Source organism: Tursiops truncatus, chromosome 7 (assembly GCF_011762595.2).
Source record: "Tursiops truncatus isolate mTurTru1 chromosome 7, mTurTru1.mat.Y, whole genome shotgun sequence".
NCBI lineage: Eukaryota > Metazoa > Chordata > Mammalia > Artiodactyla > Delphinidae > Tursiops > Tursiops truncatus.
In genome coordinates, this window is record NC_047040.1 from 57,970,433 (window position 1) to 57,988,713 (window position 18,281).

At 44.2% G+C, this 18,281-nt stretch overlaps 1 protein-coding gene and 1 long non-coding RNA gene across 3 annotated transcripts in view; one reads left to right on the forward strand and one right to left on the reverse strand.

Annotated features, from left to right (window-relative positions):
* Window positions 1–18,281, reverse strand: part of LOC109547850 (uncharacterized) — a 134,507-nt gene that overhangs the window by 90,644 nt on the left and 25,582 nt on the right. The gene's annotated exons all lie outside the window — the stretch shown is intronic.
* On the forward strand, window positions 1,199–17,851 carry CHRNA1 (cholinergic receptor nicotinic alpha 1 subunit). Its single transcript, XM_019922603.3, has 9 exons — window positions 1,199–1,523; window positions 7,004–7,149; window positions 7,253–7,297; window positions 8,357–8,466; window positions 11,105–11,300; window positions 11,796–12,033; window positions 14,466–14,689; window positions 15,852–16,091; window positions 16,399–17,851. The coding sequence occupies exons 1-9, from the start codon at window positions 1,481–1,483 to the stop codon at window positions 16,528–16,530; spliced, it is 1,374 nt and encodes a 457-aa protein (XP_019778162.1). The 5' UTR covers window positions 1,199–1,480; the 3' UTR covers window positions 16,531–17,851.

Genomic DNA, 18,281 nt, shown 5'->3' on the forward strand with positions numbered 1-18,281 from the left:
GGCCAATGGGGCGCCCTCCTCCCTGGAGTCATTCAAGGATTCAGGATATCAAAAGCAAAACCCCCTTCAACATGTGGTTTCCAAGGTCACCCTGGGGGTCATGTCCATTCCATGTCCATTCCAGCCAATCAGAGACTAGAAGAGCATGGACGAGCTCCAGTGGGAGGATGGTGAGTCTCATAAAGTTTCCCCTCCCATCTCATTTTCTAGAACTCAGTCCCATGGCTCCATGTAGATGTAAGGGGCAGCGTGAAAGGACGTATTCCTGGCTTTGTAGTCACAGTGCTATGCTATGGAAAGGAGGGAACCAATTTTTCTGTTGACAGCACATCTCCCACAATTTAAAGCAAAAAATATATAAATAATGCAGACTCTGAGCTCTCTTCACTACACTCCCAGCCCTTTCCCTAATTATTTCTTTGGACTCACTGGAATGGGGGAATTGGTCAGGGTGCTGTCCTTGGGCTTGAGGTGAGGGACCTTCTTCACCTGATTCAATCTGAGAAGGAAGCAAGGAAGGAACCGGCAGGGTGTCTTTAAATAACTGCTCCCTTTTCTATTTTGGTAAAAATCTTTCTCTGACTGAGCAATTACTAACTACTGGCTTTCAGGATCGTTTTTTTTTTAAACAAATAAATTGAAAAACGGAAGCACTTTGCTTCCCTGAGAGTAGGCAGAGGAATGACGGCAGGAAGTAGGAGCCTGGAACGGCGCTTATGCAGTGGGACAATTTTCCCATTAATTACTTCTCACTTGAATAACAGGACATGGGAGGTGGGCTGTTTGCTGTCGCTAATGGCACACTGCAGGATAGCTATTGCCTGATACAGAGACAGAGCTGGAGACAGCCACTCCGGGGGCCATCGTAAAACCAGTTTTATGGACGAAGCCACTGAAACCAAACCCAATCAAACATGGAATTCTCTCCAGCGGCACCAACCCCACTCTTTTCAAATTCATTCCCTCACAGAAGCCCCAGGCATTCTCAGCCTAGAGGGAACCAGAGCAAATAAATTTTCCTCTCTGTAGAATGTGGACTTTTGTGATTTAGATGATCAGTGTCTTACACACACAGCTGACTATCTGCTCAGACCCAGTGACCCTGATCAAATCAATCCACACGGATGAGGTTCTGGTTTATACAAAAGGGAGGGAGTTGCTCACCGGGCAAAATAATTCATTCCCTACTCTAACGTGTTTTTTTTTTTTTTTTTTTATGAAGACCTGACTCATGGTGCATTGAAAACACAGTGCAGTTCACCCTCAACTTGTCAAAGTTCCAGCAGTTGTGTAAAGTGTCCGCCCTGCAATAACGTAAGGACCTCAGCCCCAGGCTCCAGGGCTCCGGGCCGACCAGCTGTCACTGCCACAAACAGGTGGTGTAAACAATAGCTTGGTTCAGCTCACTCACTTGCCAAACTCTCCAGCAGCTGAGTGTCCAGCCAGAGAGCGGCCCAGGCGAACACCCCACCACCAGCCCATGGAGCCCCGGCCACTGTTGCTGTTCCTTGGCCTCTGCTCAGGTAAGTGCCAGGGCTGCTCCTTTGAGGCTAAAGCACTAGACGCCCCCAAACCAGAGTCTTGCTTCTCTGATGGGAACACAGAATGGCAGGACTTCACCAGCCCCAGGCTGCTCTGTCCGTTTCTCACCGATGTTGGCTTGATTGGGTTTGTGGATAAAGAGTTTTAGTTGGGTTATCCAATTAAAATAGGAGCTGCCTGGTCAAAAGCTACAGAGTAGACATGCAATCTCTCTTTCCTTCAGTGCCTGCATCTTAGTAAATCCGTATGATCTGATTCAGCACCTCTTCTACCATCCCGGAGCTGCTATCGTAGTTGAACAAATATAGGAACATAGAAGGGTGACTTATAATCACAAGCAGTATGGTTAACAAGTCTTTTTATGGCTCTAGGAGAATTCTGAAAATGAAGAGGATAGATTGACAGCTCCATGTGCTGGAGGGAGAAACCTTTTCATAACTGTAACTAAACTCTCTCCATGAGAGATGAAATATTTTGTAATTTTTTTAACTTCTGAAGCTAAAAAAAAATTCATATGAATGCATTACGGCCTACTTTTTTTTTTTTAAAGGACACTACTATATGTAGGTTTGGGTTTGAATTGAAACCATAAAACCTTGCACAGCCCTTGACCTGCGTTCAATTCTGGAATGTGTCACAACGCAGCAGCTGAAAAGCTATCCTGAATCCCAAACTTCCGGTCGAGGGAAATAGATGTTTGCTGACTGCTTCATATAAAAGTTTACTGGTGATATCATCTCAACTGAGAAACAAGGCGACTGACATTCTGTGATTTCTCTTCTCTAATACTGCTCTGACAAACACAGGTCTTCTGGGCAAGAGAGGTGAAGAGCTGTATTATAAATGGTTTTCAATAGCAGAGTTGAACAAATAGCCTAAACTCTGATAAACTATATCCTCTGGGATTTGGACTCGATCCAACCAAAGCTGGCTTGGTGGTAATGGTGGTGGTGGTGTGTGTGTGTGTGTTTGCAAACACTACACTCAATGGAAATTCTTAAGTGATATGTTTGTATATAAAAATCCTTCAGAGATCTTTTAGGACACCAAAGATCTCCAAAAATGCAAGTTTAGCTCTTTTTTGAAGTATGTGATGTGTATTTAGATCAAACCTAGAGTTTGCTGGTGTCAATTCACACAGATAGTTAACAGAAATTTAGAGCAAGACGAGGCAATCCAACATCTTCAAATTTATATTATAGGGAAACTGAGGCTAAAAGACATGAACTGACCTTCCCAAAGTCACTTCATGTACAAACTTTGGAATGTGATCAGACTCCATTTTTTTATGTGCATGGTCAGAAAACACAGCCTGAAATTGAAAAGGTAGCAAGAAACACAGCACCAAGTTGAGATAAGAATTACCCAAGGTGACTATTAACAGGACAGAATTCCTTTTGTCCAACCCACCAAGGTGTTCCCCACATAAAAATACAGATTGGACTAGTATGGGACAAAAGAACACTTTAAAATTGTGGCTGGGTTCCCCTACTTAGATTCAGTCCTTTGGGGGCAAAAGTGAGGGACACTTTTTCCCGTGTTAGCGTAACACATAATGATCTCTGTTCTATTTTTATAGCACGTTCATTATAACCTTTCCTCTCCCCCAGCTCAGGAATCCCAAGCACTTCATTACCACCTTTCTTATGGCATATTACTTTCCAGCTTGTTTACAGTTATTTATGTAAATGGAAAATATCAATGTCCATGAAGGAAGGAAGACAGGATCTGTATCAGATTCATGTTGGAAAACCTCAAAGCTACTCAAACAATGCTTTGCACACAGCAAATGTTCAACGAATATGTGAATGAATTAACGTTACCACCATCTGAATAGGGATGACCAGCATGATTTGGCTGAAAAGGGAGACTCTGACATTACGTATGTGTTTGTCTGTGTTTGTTAATTTACATCCTGCCTTTTAAAGAAAGTATTTACTGTGATTTATTGAATCCGTGAAGAGATGGTCCAATTCTCCAGACCATACTGGAGTTGGGAACAGAATCCTAGAATTCTGAGTTCAGGTCCTATAAGTTTTCTATCACTCTACCCTGCTTTGGGGAGGAAAAAAGAAAAGAATACCAACGAATATGGTCTAAGAAATGGAGACCTCCTTGGAAATTCCTTAGAAGTTCATTACGAAAGGCACAAGGTCCCTTGGCCTTGGCGAGGGTGCAGAGGAAGAAGTGAGTATCCCTGGAACCCCCAGCGTGCCTGGCTCCCCAGTGGTCCCTACTCCCTAGCAGAACTTAGGGTTGGCCTGCATAGTTTTCCTGTCACAGAACGCTGAGCATCCGCTCTCTCTGTTGCTTTCTAGTATGTTCTTCCTGTCAAACTGGAATAAACGGTCACTTAAAAATAAGCAGCCCAAGGTAACACCAAAGCGATAACCTCAAACCCAGTGGCCAAGGCACTCAGTGATCCACCCCAGTCCCCCACTGCTCCCACAGTGGGCTAGGTGGGCCCCAAGATAGACAAGGTGTGGAGGACAGAGGACAGCTGCATCCCAGGGGCTCAGTGGGGCACCTGCAAAACCTGGGTCTTTGGACAACATGCTGCTCTAAGGGTCTTCAAATGCAGGTAGTTTGGGCGAGATGCCACATGAAAGCTCTGCACAGACCCTTTTAGGTTCAGAAAATTTGGGAAACTAGAAATGAAGAGGTAGGCTAGGTAAGGCATTCAGTATATAGAGTCCAGGAAGGTCATAATAAAGATATCTGAGCTATACTGAAACCTTCAAAAATCCGAATGGACATGATACATTGGCCTTTAGGGAGGTGGTGAAGAGCACAGGCCCTCTCGTCAGACGGCCTCCACTTATAATCCCACCTCTAACTAGCTGGGAGCCATGAATACATGACTCAGCTCTCCAGACCTCAGTTTTCCCATCTGTGAAGTAGGAGTAAAGACTGACCTCATAGGATTTTTATAAGGATTCAATAAGGTAATACAAATACAGGACCTTTAATAAAGCTCTACAGGTTAATTAAAACACATACTTTCGGGAGCATGAACATGTTTCAATTCATTCCATAACATTGGTTGTTTCAAACTGATATAAAGTTCTATAGATGAGAAATAGTGGTTGAGAGCATGGGCTCTGGGTGTCAATCCTGGCTCCACCATTTATGAAATCTGGGCCTCAATTTCCTCATCTGTAAAGTGAGGACAATTATAGTACATACCACACCCAGTTATGAGGATTGACAGACTTAGTACATATAAAGCACACAGAAGAAAGTCTGGCACAAAACAAGTTGGGTGTGTTTGTTATTATTTTTGTTGATCAATAAAGATAGAAAACAGAATTACTTTTTACTTAATAATTATTTTGTTGGCAAACACTTCCAAACTTAGGATCGAAGGAGAAAAAAAACACAACCAATCACCTGCCTTAGCGGTGATCGGTTAACACAACTGGGAAAAAAGGGAAAGCATCTCACTTGTTTCATTTTTAAAGTTGCCTTGGCCCAGGGAAAAAGTGTAGTTTCAGCAACAACCTGCGGAAAGGGGAGATCTGGTTACACGAATCCGGACAAACGGATTGTGTGTCTACTTCCTCTCCCAGCCCTGAACAGGCAACCTCCAGACCACAGCAGGCTTGAGTTACAGAGATCCTTCATAAGGAACTTGTTGGAATTTGGAACACATTTTCTCATAGGAATAATGGCACATGTAGCTGTACAGTTTCCAGCATATTCATAACATTAAAAGGGAGTACAGGAGCACGGCACAGAATGACCGGCTCTAACTTCAGCTCTGCCCTAGCCGCATGACCTCAGACAAGTCAGCCCACTTCTCGGAATCTCAGGCGAGAATGTCTGCCTGCCTGCCTGCTGGTAAGGAGCACATCACGCTGGACACACAAAGCCTGTGGGCTCTGAGAATACTGGATGATACTGCCCTCCATCCCGAAGGAAAACGTAGTAAAGATTCCTTGGAATCATTCATGCTCCAAATAGGAGCCCCAAACCCAGGTCAGCAGAACATGTGGTTTTCACTCTTAGCAACTTAATTGGGACATGGGCCCATCAGCAGTGATTATTTTTTTTATTTTTCAAATTATGGAAAAATACGTAAGTATGTAAGATTTACCATGGTAAAATACACATTACATAAAATCTCCATTTTAAAGTACACAATCCAGTGGCACTAGGTACGTTCACAATGTTACGCAAGCATCACCACTAATTCCAGAACTTTTTCATCACCCTAGAAGGAAACCCTGGGCCCATTAGCAGTCACTCCCAGTCCCCAGTCCCCACAGTCCCTAGTAACCACTAACCTACTCTCTGTTCTACGGATTGACCTATTCTGAATATTTCATATACATGAAATCATACAATACGTGCCCTTTTTTGTCTGACTTCTATCCCTTAGCATAATGTTTTCAGGAGTCATTCATGCTGTAGCATGTATCAGAACTTCATCCCTTTTCATGGCTGAATAATATTCTACTGCATAGATACACCACAATTTGTTTATCCATTTATCCATTGATGGACATGTGGGTTGTTTCTACCATATCGCTATTGTAAATATTGCTATGAATATTCATGTACAGATTTTTTGTTTGCTTTGGGGGTTTTTTGTTTGTATTTTTTCTTTTTTAAATTGAAGTATAGTTGATTTACAATACTGTGTTAGTTTCAAGTGTACAGCACAGTGATTCAGTCATATATATATGTATGTATATTCCTTTACGGATTCTTTTCCTTTAGAGAATATTGAGTGTAATGCCCAGTAGGTCCTTGTTGGTTATCTATTTTATATATAGTAGTGTGTATACGTTAATCCCAACCTAATTTATACACCCCCCACCCCATGTACAAATCTTTGTATGACCAGTTCGTTTGTGGATATGCCCAGGAATGGCATTGCTAGGTCATATGGTAGCTCTGTGTATAACTTGTGTGAGGAACCACCAAACTGCTTTCCAGAGCGGCTACACCATTTACCTCTCAACAGCAACATATGAGGATTCCAGTTTCTCTGTAACCTCACCAATATTTGTCAATTTTAATTTTGTTAATTATGGAATAACATCTTAGTGGGTGTGAATCAGCATCAGTTTTGGGCTGTTCATAGCATCAGGAGCTCTGAGGCCAGCCAATCTGAGATTTCATTGCATCATGACCAGATTCTGAAATACCAAGACCGACTTTGTGTGGACCTTTCTTCTTGTGTGTGCGTGTTCCTAGCAAACTTGATGCAGACAGATGCTGGATGAAGGAATGTCATCTGTCCAAAGTACAGGTGCATGATAATCTGGCATGCCCCACTGGGAAGGGACCACATTGGCAGCTGCACTTGGAAAGGAATTCAAGGCAATAATAGCTGCGTCAGGGAGCCCTTCAACAAGGGGGCCTGCGTGCCTTCCATGAGTTGGCCACACCTCAGTTACTGTGTGTAGAGGGTGGGAGCAGACACTGACAGTGAGTGTGTTGTTTGCTGTCTCAGCTGGCCTCGTCCTGGGTTCCGAACATGAGACCCGCCTGGTGGCAAAGCTATTTGAAAACTACAACAGCGTAGTACGGCCCGTGGAAGACCACCGCAAGGCCGTGGAGGTGACAGTGGGCCTGCAGCTGATACAGCTCATCAATGTGGTGAGACAAGAGAGCTCCAGGCTCTCCACACCTCCCACCCCGGACCATCCTCCCCTGGCTCCCCTCTTGTCCTCCTAAAGATGGGGCCTTATCTTTTTTGCAGGATGAAGTAAATCAGATCGTGACAACCAATGTTCGTCTGAAACAGGTAACTCAGCTAGATAATTGCATTCATGTTGCTTTTATTCACCCTGAAATTTAACATGGGCCCAGAGGGAATCAATTTAGGTAACAGGGATATGTACCAAAATGTTAAAAGTAGATATTTTGGGGTAGTGGGGCTGTGGATCATGTTTTGGTGTTTATTTTTTATTGTACTTTGTGCTTTTTCTGTGTGTATTAATTTGCTAGGACTCCTGGAACAAAGTCACAACCTGGACAGCTTAAACAACAGAAACTTATTGTCTCACAGTTTTTGAGGTCAGAAGTCCAAAATTAAGGTGTTGGCAGAATTGGTTCCTTCTGAAGTTTGTGAGGGAGAACCTGCTCCAGGCCTCTCTCCTTTGCTCAGAATTCGTTGTCTTCATGTTCACATGACTTTATTCCTGAATATGTATCTGTCTTCAAATGTCCCTATCTTATAAGGACACCAGTCATATTGGATTAGGGCCCACCTTAATGACTTCACTTTAACTTAATTACCTCTGTAAAGACCCTAACTCCAAATAAGGTCACATTCTTGGGGGTTTAGAACTTCATATTAATTTGGGGGAGACAATTCAACACTGTGTTATCCAAATTTGCTGCATTGGGTATATGTTACTTTCATAATGTAGAAGAAAATATAATACTTTTTAAAAATATGATGTTGCCTGCTTGAGGAAAACATTCCCGATAGGGTCATTCTCCTTTCCTAAGGTGGGAGTATACCTGGTAGATCTGCTACCACTTGGTGGCGTTACTTGGGGCTACCTTTGTTTTCTCACCTGTAAAATGGGGTCAATAATCACTCCTACCTCATGGGAACATTGTGAGGACTAAATGATGAATATGGGTAAAATGCTTACAACAGTGCCTGCATGTACTCAGTGCCCTGTGTTGGCTCTTACTTGTTACTAAGGGGAAAACTGAATTCTGAATCAAAACCTTCTTACTGGAACACAATTTCTGTCCATACCTGAATTACCATGCTCATCAGAGCTCTTGATAAGCCTAGATTTTAAAAATATTTTTAGTTTTTTAATCGACTAAATGTCTTCATTTCTAGCAATGGGTGGATTACAACTTAAAATGGAACCCAGACGACTATGGTGGCGTGAAAAAAATTCACATTCCATCGGAAAAGATCTGGCACCCGGACCTAGTTCTTTATAACAAGTAAGCAAAACAGACAGGATTAGAAGGCGGACATTACGGGGGCAGGTGGAGCCCAAGTGCCCTAACGGAAGGGCTGCCACTCTTGGCATGCGTCTCACCACTGTTCACATTAAATAACCCTTAAAAACCAAGAGCCAAGTTGACATGCTAGGGGTGCCATATGGTGTCTCGTGTTATGAATAGAAACAATTATCAGAGCCAAATTGAAACAGGGCTGCAGGGTGGGGGACATTTAATCCCTGAGAGCTCCTGTAGGGTATATGGCAACTATCCAAGGAACCCAAACATCATATAATTGAGTTCCTTGGAATTAAATGTCCTTCCGACCAATAGGTCTGAACCTCCTGGGGTTGTTATTCATCACATCCTCACAGCATCCCAAGATGCCGCGTGCTGCTGATGGCCTGGGATGCCTATGTAGCCCATCCACTGGGCTCTGTGACAGACTGCATGTTGTGAAATTATAATGTGATTCAAGACACTCCAATTTAATGACACGTTCATTATCATACGCCCTTCATTTGTCAGGGAATGTTCATTGCAAAGAGCATCCTTCCCAGGCAGGAGCATTCAACACTGGCCTAGAGGATTTGTGGTCTGACATTCTATAGCACGTGTCTGGAGCGAGCAGGCTGTGCGTTCTAGCAGACTCACCAGGCAAGGTGGCCAGGGCTAGTGAGCAGAAATGATACCTTTTAAGACGACCCTCCCCAACTTTGATATTTTATTACATATTTTCCAATCCGACCTGGGATTCAAACTTGAGTCAAAGTACATAATCATTTGTGTAAACTTTTGGACAAGTATGCTCATAGGACAGAGTGTCTATCTCTCAGAGTTAAGTTTCTCTTTCACTTAGAATCTGAGGGAAGCAATTAAAATCCTCAGGTCCTTTTGATAAGCTCACTCAGAAAGACCCTCATGGGGGAAAGAATCCTGTTTCACCTGCTTCGAAGGAGAGACATAGACCATCCTTTCCCTCTGCTCTGCTGGGAGGGTCTCAAGCTGCATAGTTTTCTGGATAGAGCCTCTTCTCAGTCCCAAGGAAAAATTAATGAGAAGAAAATCTCTTGATTTATGAAGTGAGGCACAATATATACCGCATGTCCCTGAAAGCCCAGCAAGGTAGACCCCGCCCACTTTTCAGCACCTATTATACCGTCCTGCTCTCTGCCAAGGCCCTGGGGCACAGGCTGTTCTGGAATGAGCAGACCACCCACTGAACAAGACCTGCAGAAATAGTTTGTTATTTTTTTAGTATCTACCATGTTGCCTTTTTTAATGAGAAATTATTGCCAACATTTGAAAATTGGGAAATATATTAAAATCTGAATTTTTAACTTCTCTAGAAAAATCCAACTTTCAAAAATATGGCAACTTTGGGGCTTCCCCGGTGGCGCAGTGGTTGAGAGTCCACCTGCTGATGCAGGGGACACGGGTTCGTGCCCTGGTCCGGGAAGATCCCACATGCCGCGGAGCGGCTGGGCCCGTGAGCCATGGCCGCTGAGCCTGCGCGTCCGGAGCCTGTGCTCTGCAAAGGGAGAGGCCCCAACAGTGAGAGGCCCACATACCGCAAAAAAAAAAAAAAAAAAAAAGGCGACCTTGGATTAAAAGTCTTGATTCCCAGCTTCCAAGGAAGAATCCAATATCAGGCAACATGGAGCCTTCGCTCCCACGCAGACACCACGGCAGAGCTGAGTGGTGCCTTCCTCAGGGGAGAGAGGGTCTCTCCCCATGCCAGGCTCAACCCTCCCTCCTTCCTTGCCTGCCTGGCCCTGGAGGCATCTGAGTTTGTGACCCCACCCCACTGCGGTCTAAATAGTTCTTTAAAGGTAACAGACCCCTTCTTTAACGTGCTTGTCACCGTAATGAGCCACTAGACGTGTTTTTCTTTAAAATTCCTGGGTTTTTTCTCAATTAACTTTCAAAGTATATCAGAGAAGGGATACATGGAGATTAACATCACAAATACTACTGAGGACTGGGAAGAAGAATCTGGGACGCAGTGAATCCATGTCACCTGTTATTCCTTTAAAACTGTAGATTCTCGGGTTCATCCCTAGATATCCTGATTCAGCACTCAGATGGTGCTCAGGAATCTATATTTTGTTTTACTTTATTTTTTACTGAAGTGTAGTTGATTTATAATATTGTGTTAGTTGTAGGTATAGAGCATAGTGATTCAGATTTTTTGCAGCTTATATTCCATTATAGGTTATTACAAGATATTGAATATAGTTCCCTGTGCTACACAGTAAATCCCTGTTGCTTATCTATTTTAACTATAGTAGTTTGTATCCGTTAATCCCATACTCCTAATTTGTCCCTCTCCCTCCTTCTCCCCTTTGGTAACCATAAGTTTGTTTTCTGTATCTGGGAGTCTGTTTTTGTTCTGTAAAGATTCACTTGTATTATTTTTTAGATTCAGGAATCTATATTTTAAACAAGCACGCCAGTGATCTTTATTATCAGACAAATTTGAAAAACATTGCCACAGATAAAAAGCGATGCAGTGCAAAAGAGAGCTTCTATAATTAGCACCTGAATAATTAACAACTGTCTCCCGTTAGCATCCCCAAGCAGAATTGAAGGCTCATCTGTCACTTGGATCCCTGTTCCTCTTTTATCCCAATTGTAGTGCAGATGGTGACTTTGCCATCGTCAAGTTCACCAAAGTGCTCCTGGACTACACTGGCCACATCACGTGGACACCTCCCGCCATCTTTAAAAGCTACTGTGAGATCATCGTCACCCACTTTCCCTTTGACGAACAGAACTGCAGCATGAAGCTGGGCACCTGGACCTATGACGGATCCGTGGTGGCCATCAACCCGGTGGGTGGTGACCTACTGTGAGGAGGTTGGATGCAGGAAAAGCGTGATTCAGGTCTCCAACTCTGCCCCTCCATTATCATAGGCTCTCAGCACCCATTCGAACTTTGGGGATTGTCTAGTTTGATGGTTCTCAATTGGTTGGGAAGGTTCTTGATGCACTGCATAAGAGAACCACCTGGGGCTTAAATAATTCTCTATGCCCAGGCTCAGGCCCAAGAATTCTTATTTAATCAGACTGGGGTGGAGCTAGGGCACCAATATATTTTAAAGCTCCCAAGTGACTTGAATGTATAGTCAACATGGAGAATCCCAATAGTCCAAACCCCCTTATTTTACAGGAAAGGAACCTAAGACCCCAAAGCGAAGGTGACCCAGGGTCCCTCCTGGGTATGTGACAGTGCTGGGATCGGTTGCCTTGTCACAGCTGATTAGGAAACCCTCCCCCTCCTCAGGGTGATGAGGCTGGGAATTCAAAGTTTCATTCCATCTTCTCAGGAAAGCGACCAGCCAGACCTAAGCAACTTCATGGAGAGTGGGGAATGGGTGATCAAGGAGTCCCGGGGCTGGAAGCACTGGGTGTTCTACGCCTGCTGCCCCTCCACCCCCTACCTGGACATCACCTACCACTTTGTCATGCAGCGCCTGCCCCTCTACTTCATCGTCAACGTCATCATTCCCTGCCTGCTCTTCTCCTTCTTAACCGGCCTGGTGTTCTACCTGCCCACGGACTCAGGTGGGTGCAGTTGCCTGCCGTGGCAGCAGCTGCTGACCCTGATGGATCTCGGGCTACTATCTTGGGGGAAGCCAGAAATAACCATGGCTAATAAACAAATACAGGCAGACAGACCCAAACCATCGTCCCTGGGAGGATGCGTGTACTGACTGGCCATGTGCAGTGGTGACATTCCAGCTGGGGCCGACTACAGGGCAGGCAGAGAGCTGAACGGGACTCCGAAGATGCGCATACACAGCTCAGTCCGGTTAAGTGAATAACCACCGGCATCTATTTGCTGAATACCTGCTGTGTGCCCCGAAGTGTGCTGGGTAAGGCGTGTATCACAGGCACTACCGGTGCCTCACACCCCATGAAGTCACTTGCTGTACGTGACTGCTCAGGTCTTGCCTCCTTTGCCCACGGCTTTGCCCCTTGAAAATAGCTTTTGTGTATCTATTCTCCAGATGGCAGTAACTTTACACACAACCCCATACTTCCCAAGTGGCAATTCTTTCTCCCATATCAGCCTGGACGACTTACTTACCTCCTACTGAGTAATCACATCTGTGACATAATTTCACCAGACACCAACAATCTACAGAAAAGGGGGAAAGGGAACACATATGCCTGCAAGCACGTCACTGCTCTTAAATGATTTACGGCAGACAAGCAGGGAAAAAAGAAAGATGGTAAGGTGGTCCTCAAACTTAGGACAGATAACAATTTTATCAAAAGGCCAAAAAAAAAAAAAAAACCCACAAAAGTCTAAATCCAACTCTCCAACAAGAAAAAAAAAAACGTACACATTCACTCACTCAACATGTACCGTTTAAACAACTGTTACAAGACAGGGATAAGGTAGAGAACAAGGCAGAATGTTCCCCACAGAACATATGTTCTAGGGATTGTACTCATTCTTAAACAAATCATCACAAACAAATATCTTTTCACCTTTCCAATCAAATGAAGCTTCTTAAAGTGAAGATAGAACACTCTAGGCAGGGCCATATGGAAACTAATCAGAGTTTCTATAAATATTAAATGATTTATGCTTGAAAAGCATTTAGAACAGTGAGACTGCTTGATAACTGTTAGCTATCGTTATTATCATTCATCAAGAAATTGGATGGACCTTGATCAATATTGGATATTTATAATTCTGTTTTCTTTTTTACCTTTGAAGACTTTCCTACCCACCAGAAACGGACAATTTCTTGTTTGCATCCACTCTGGGTCCTGTGTATATTCCTAGCATCTGGACACATCCAGAATGGGAAAAGCTCCACTGGAAAGCAGGACCACACGAGGGGTTTCCCAGGACACAAACACCAAGACCAGCCCAAGGAAAGTCCCTCCCAAGGGCTCTCTACTGCATCTGAGCTGGTCAATCCCCACAAAAATATTCCAGTGCCATCCAGCCCCTGGCTTTCTTGTTTCCTTGTCCAACCAGGACACCATCCGGGAATTGTTCACCCTGAAAGTGTAGGGCCTGGAGAAAAGATTCAGGAGAAGGGGAATCCCTCATCCCTTAGTATGAAAAACAAAAAAAGTCAAAACAAGAAAAAAACCCCAAATCATCCCCTTCGATGAAGATGAGAAAGCGAGTGGTGTGAAATCATGGATGTTGTCCTTCTCGGCTTGGGTCTTGCAGCTTTTTTTTTGCTCCCACAATGAGAAAAAGATACACGTACTTCTGGGCTGCCCATCATCTGCTGGGTAACAAGTAGGCCAGGCTGCAGTTCAGTTTTGTGAGGTTTAAGACATTCTGCTGCGGACGGAAAAACTGCCATCTGGGGTCTCGATTACCACCCAGAACCTCTCTGCGTTCCCTGAGTTCTGCCAAGAAACGGAATGCTGGGCAAGAGGTGAAGTAGCATCCCCTGCTTGGCAGCCTCTAATGGAAATGCCTGCCACCTGCCATCACCAGCACAGTTAAGGTGCCAAGGTCTCACAGGAAATTCTGCAGAAAAAATTCCCCACAACGAGACCTTGAGAACATGCCAGTCACAGTCCTCTCACCCTTGGGTTTTGGTGGTGTGCTCGTTTGCTAGGGCTGCCTTCACCAAGGACCACAGACTGGTGGCTTAAGCAACAGAGATTTATTTTCCCACAGTGCTGGAGGCTGGAAGTCCAAGATCAAGGAGTCAGCAGGGTTGGTTTCCTCTGAGGCCTCTCTCCTGGGCTTGCAGATGGCTGTCTTCAGCCTGGGTCCTCACATGGCCTTTCCTCTGTGTGTGTCTGTGTCTTAATCTCCTTTTCTGATAAGGACACCAGTCATATTGGATGAGGGCCCACGCTAAGACCTCATTTTAATTGAATTACATCGTTAAAGGCCTATCTCCAAAACAGTCCCTGAGATGCTGGGGCTTAGTGTTTCAACACATAAATTTGGGTGGAAGAACAATTTAGCCCATAACAGGTGGGTTGTGTTTGTTTCTTCTTTTGTCCAGGAGAGAAGATGACTCTGAGCATCTCTGTCCTGCTGTCCTTAACCGTGTTCCTTCTGGTCATTGTGGAGCTGATCCCTTCCACCTCCAGTGCGGTGCCCTTGATTGGGAAGTACATGCTGTTCACCATGGTGTTTGTCATCGCATCCATCATCATCACCGTCATCGTCATCAACACACACCACCGCTCCCCCAGCACCCACGTCATGCCCGAATGGGTGCGGAAGGTGAGCGAGCAAGGCCCCGGCACACTTTGCCCAGGGCTGCCCCTCCCTCAAGGCATCCGCAGGTCTACTCTTCTGTGTGGCCAGTGGCCTCCTAGGTAACCCTTGTGGGCACTTAGGAACGGAAAGTCCTTTCTGGGCTGTAGGGGTTTTGGGGAAGGAACTTTCTTTGGCTTCTTGCTGGGTATAAATAACTCAAGCAACCGGCCCAGGGAGATAAGAAAACCAGAATTAACAAAGCCCATTCCAAACTCAGCCTTAAAGAATCTCTGATTAGAGAAGATGAATAAATCACTATCCTTTTATTCAAATGCTGTGAAATCTTGAGATGTCTGTTTTTATGTCTTCCAGTTTGTGAACAGACTGCTTATTTTTTTGCTGGTAGAATCATCTGCTGAGACTAGAATAAGGGCTAGAAATTGGGAGTGGGGGTAGGGAGGGGGCTTGATGAGAGATTGTCAAAAAGTTTTAGTGAGGAACTTGGTCTCCAATATTTACATTACTGAATTTTAAAATGTGTTAACATTTCCAATATGTTGGTTCTTTTATACATCTTCACAGAGACACTAACATCCAGTCTTTTGTGCACAATGCAAAAGATTTGTTATGAATTGACAGAGAAACTACCGCTTGCAATGTATTCTTTTGGGAGGAGAGACAGTCCCTGCTTCTCTAAAGGCCAAGTGACTCCTGGCAATACCTATGTTGCATTTCTTCAGGAACACGAAACAGAAGAAAACAGTCTAGCTGTTTTGTGGGGCAGGAAGCTTATATATATATTTTTTTAACGGGAGGGGCCCTTTCTTTAACCTTTTGATCATGAGGACACAGGCCTTGAAAGAAGTGGGTGCCTACAGGGGGTCTGGAAGTTTAAGCTTCATTGGTTTCTTGAGTCAGTAGCTGCACACAGGCTCCCTCCAGTGGCAAGCTGCTGGCATTACAGAATCATCTCTGTTAGCCTTAGTAATTTGACAGGTCACAGGATACAGATGAGCAAGCTTTGAGAAAATCTAGTAGAGTCCTTTTGTTTTAGGGACAAAGAGGCTGAGGCCCAGAGAAGCTGAGTAATTCGCCTAAGGTCACATTGTTTATGCAAAATCAGAGTTTGATGCTTGCCCTGCTGACAATAATTCCCATACGTGGACTTTATTTTATTTTGTTATAGGTTTTTATCGACACTATCCCAAATATCATGTTCTTCTCCACGATGAAAAGACCATCCAGAGAAAAACAAGACAAAAAAATTTTTACAGAAGACATTGATATTTCTGACATTTCTGGGAAGCCGGGACCTCCACCCATGGGTTTCCACTCTCCCCTGATCAAACACCCCGAGGTGAAAAGTGCCATTGAGGGCATCAAATACATCGCAGAGACCATGAAGTCAGACCAGGAGTCCAATAACGTAAGCTCTGTGGCTTGAGATCTGCACCTCTTGTTTAAATGGTCAAATGCTCGAGCACAGAGGGATGGGTTTGGCTTGATGGGAAGGTTGGTGTTCAAGGGGCAGCTACTGATGTAAGATGTGCCCAGTGATCCCCTAGGCCATCTTAGCAAGTCATCATATTGTGAATAACCTATTTAAAAAATAAAGATCATAATGCCAGTGGAGGGATGATCAACAGACTGAAGGGCCCCTAGATGATGGATAGCACAAACATCGTGAGTCCATGATCGTCTTACGGAAATTCTAACATATTCCTCTCTCCCAGGCGGCCGAGGAATGGAAGTACGTTGCAATGGTGATGGACCACATTCTCCTCGGAGTCTTCATGCTCGTCTGCATCATCGGAACGCTGGCTGTGTTTGCAGGTCGGCTCATTGAATTAAATCAGCAAGGATGAGCAGAAAGCTGAGCTGAACCTCAGCGCCAGGGAAATTCGTCTACTTGGATACATGCTCACTTATCAAACATTTAATTTTCTGTATTTATTATTTGTGACAAAAGTTTCTGTTTACATAAGGTTATGGCCTCAAAGTGTCTTCACATTGCTTCTCCCTTCACTCCTGCTGTGGCTGCCGGGAGAATGAACCCTTTGCAGTAAATGAATCTGGATTGCTACATGAAGCGTTCATTTCCAACAGTGTCCAGAAGAATTTTGCCCAGGATAACTGAGCTTTTCTGTTAGTTTTTGAAATTTTTAAATTTTACGCAGAGTCTATCCTTTGCTTAAAAGTCAGTTTTGTACCTTCTACAAAAGCCCCATCTACCAGTCCCAAAAAGATGAAACATTTGACTTGGAGAGAAAGCAAGCAGTAGAAAGACAATAGGAAAATTCTAGAGTGGTCACCACAATGCAAACGGCCTCAAAAACTCATGCTTTAAAGTAGGTTTCTAGAACTTGGAGGTGAGGGGAGGTCTTCCCAGTCTAATACAGCACCTGAGCTTGATGCTCGGGGTTTGAGGGAAAAGAGGTCCTAACCTGTATTGAGCGTGGGCCCAGGCACTGTGGGAAGGGGCTCGCAGGCATGTTTTTATTTATCCTCAGAATTCTCATGACTGTCCCTGTTTTACAAATGTGGAAACTGAACTTGAGGGAGGTTAAGTTCACGGCCCAAAATAACAAGGAGAACTGACATTTGAACCTAGACCTTGTAGGTTCAAAGCAGCTCTGGGCTGGGCCAGTTCATCTGCTCGCTTGCTCTTTGGATCAACTCTGGCTCCATCTGGGCCATTCTGCGACTCTGGTCAGTGTTTCTGAGAGGTTCAGTCCTAGTGTCAGCCATCTTTCTGCCTTCCCAATTAAACCGCCTGCCTTTTCCCCCAGTCCTTACCCCACTCCTGTTTGGGGTTCTAGTTCTATAAATGAAATCCGAAATGTGTGCACATATCATCATCATTTCTGCAATTCTGGACAAGGAGAGAAAATTATTTCCTTTCTCCACAGCAACCTATAAGCCACAAGGCAGTTCACCCCAGAACTAGAATATGTGCAGCCCTGGGCTCAGTAATGACCATCAGATCCCCAGAACACATCCGATCCACATCAGTACCAGGGAGAACGGGGAATGGCAGTGCCAGGCAGCCCGTCTGAATGCAGGTGGGTTCGATCTGCATCTCCATGGGACTCCCCATCACACACCCGTGGCAGGACTGAGTGCCTTCATTTAAGAGTAAACTAAAGGGAAAAAGGTTTGGCAATTCCTCAAAAAGCAAAACGTAGATGGGAGGGAGGCGCAAGAGGGAGGGGATATGGGGATATACGTGTGCATATAGCTGATTCACTTTGTTATACAGCAGCAACTAACACAACATTGTAAAGCGACTATGCTCCAACAAAGATGTTAAAAAAAAAAAGCTGAACGTAGAATTGTCATATGATCCACCAATTCCACTCCTAGGTATACACCCAAAAGAACTGAAAGCAGGGACTTGAACAGATACTTGGACACCAAAGTTCACTGCAGGATTATTCACAATAGCCGAATGGTGGAAACCACCCAAATGTCCATCAATAGATAAACAAAACGTGGTGTGTGTGTGTGTATATATATATATATATATACACACACACATACATACATATACATACATTTATAATGAATTATTCAACCTTAAAGAGGAATGAAATTTTGATAAATGCTACAATACAGA

Excerpts from the sequence above, each read along its gene's own strand:
- CHRNA1 (XM_019922603.3), top strand. The coding sequence starts at position 1,481 with ATGGAGCCCCGGCCACTGTTGCTGTTCCTTGGCCTCTGCTCAG. Across the intron at positions 8,467-11,104 it reads GACCTAGTTCTTTATAACAA|TGCAGATGGTGACTTTGCCA; the intron begins GTAAGCAAAACA and ends TCCCAATTGTAG. Across the intron at positions 12,034-14,465 it reads CTACCTGCCCACGGACTCAG|GAGAGAAGATGACTCTGAGC; the intron begins GTGGGTGCAGTT and ends TCTTTTGTCCAG.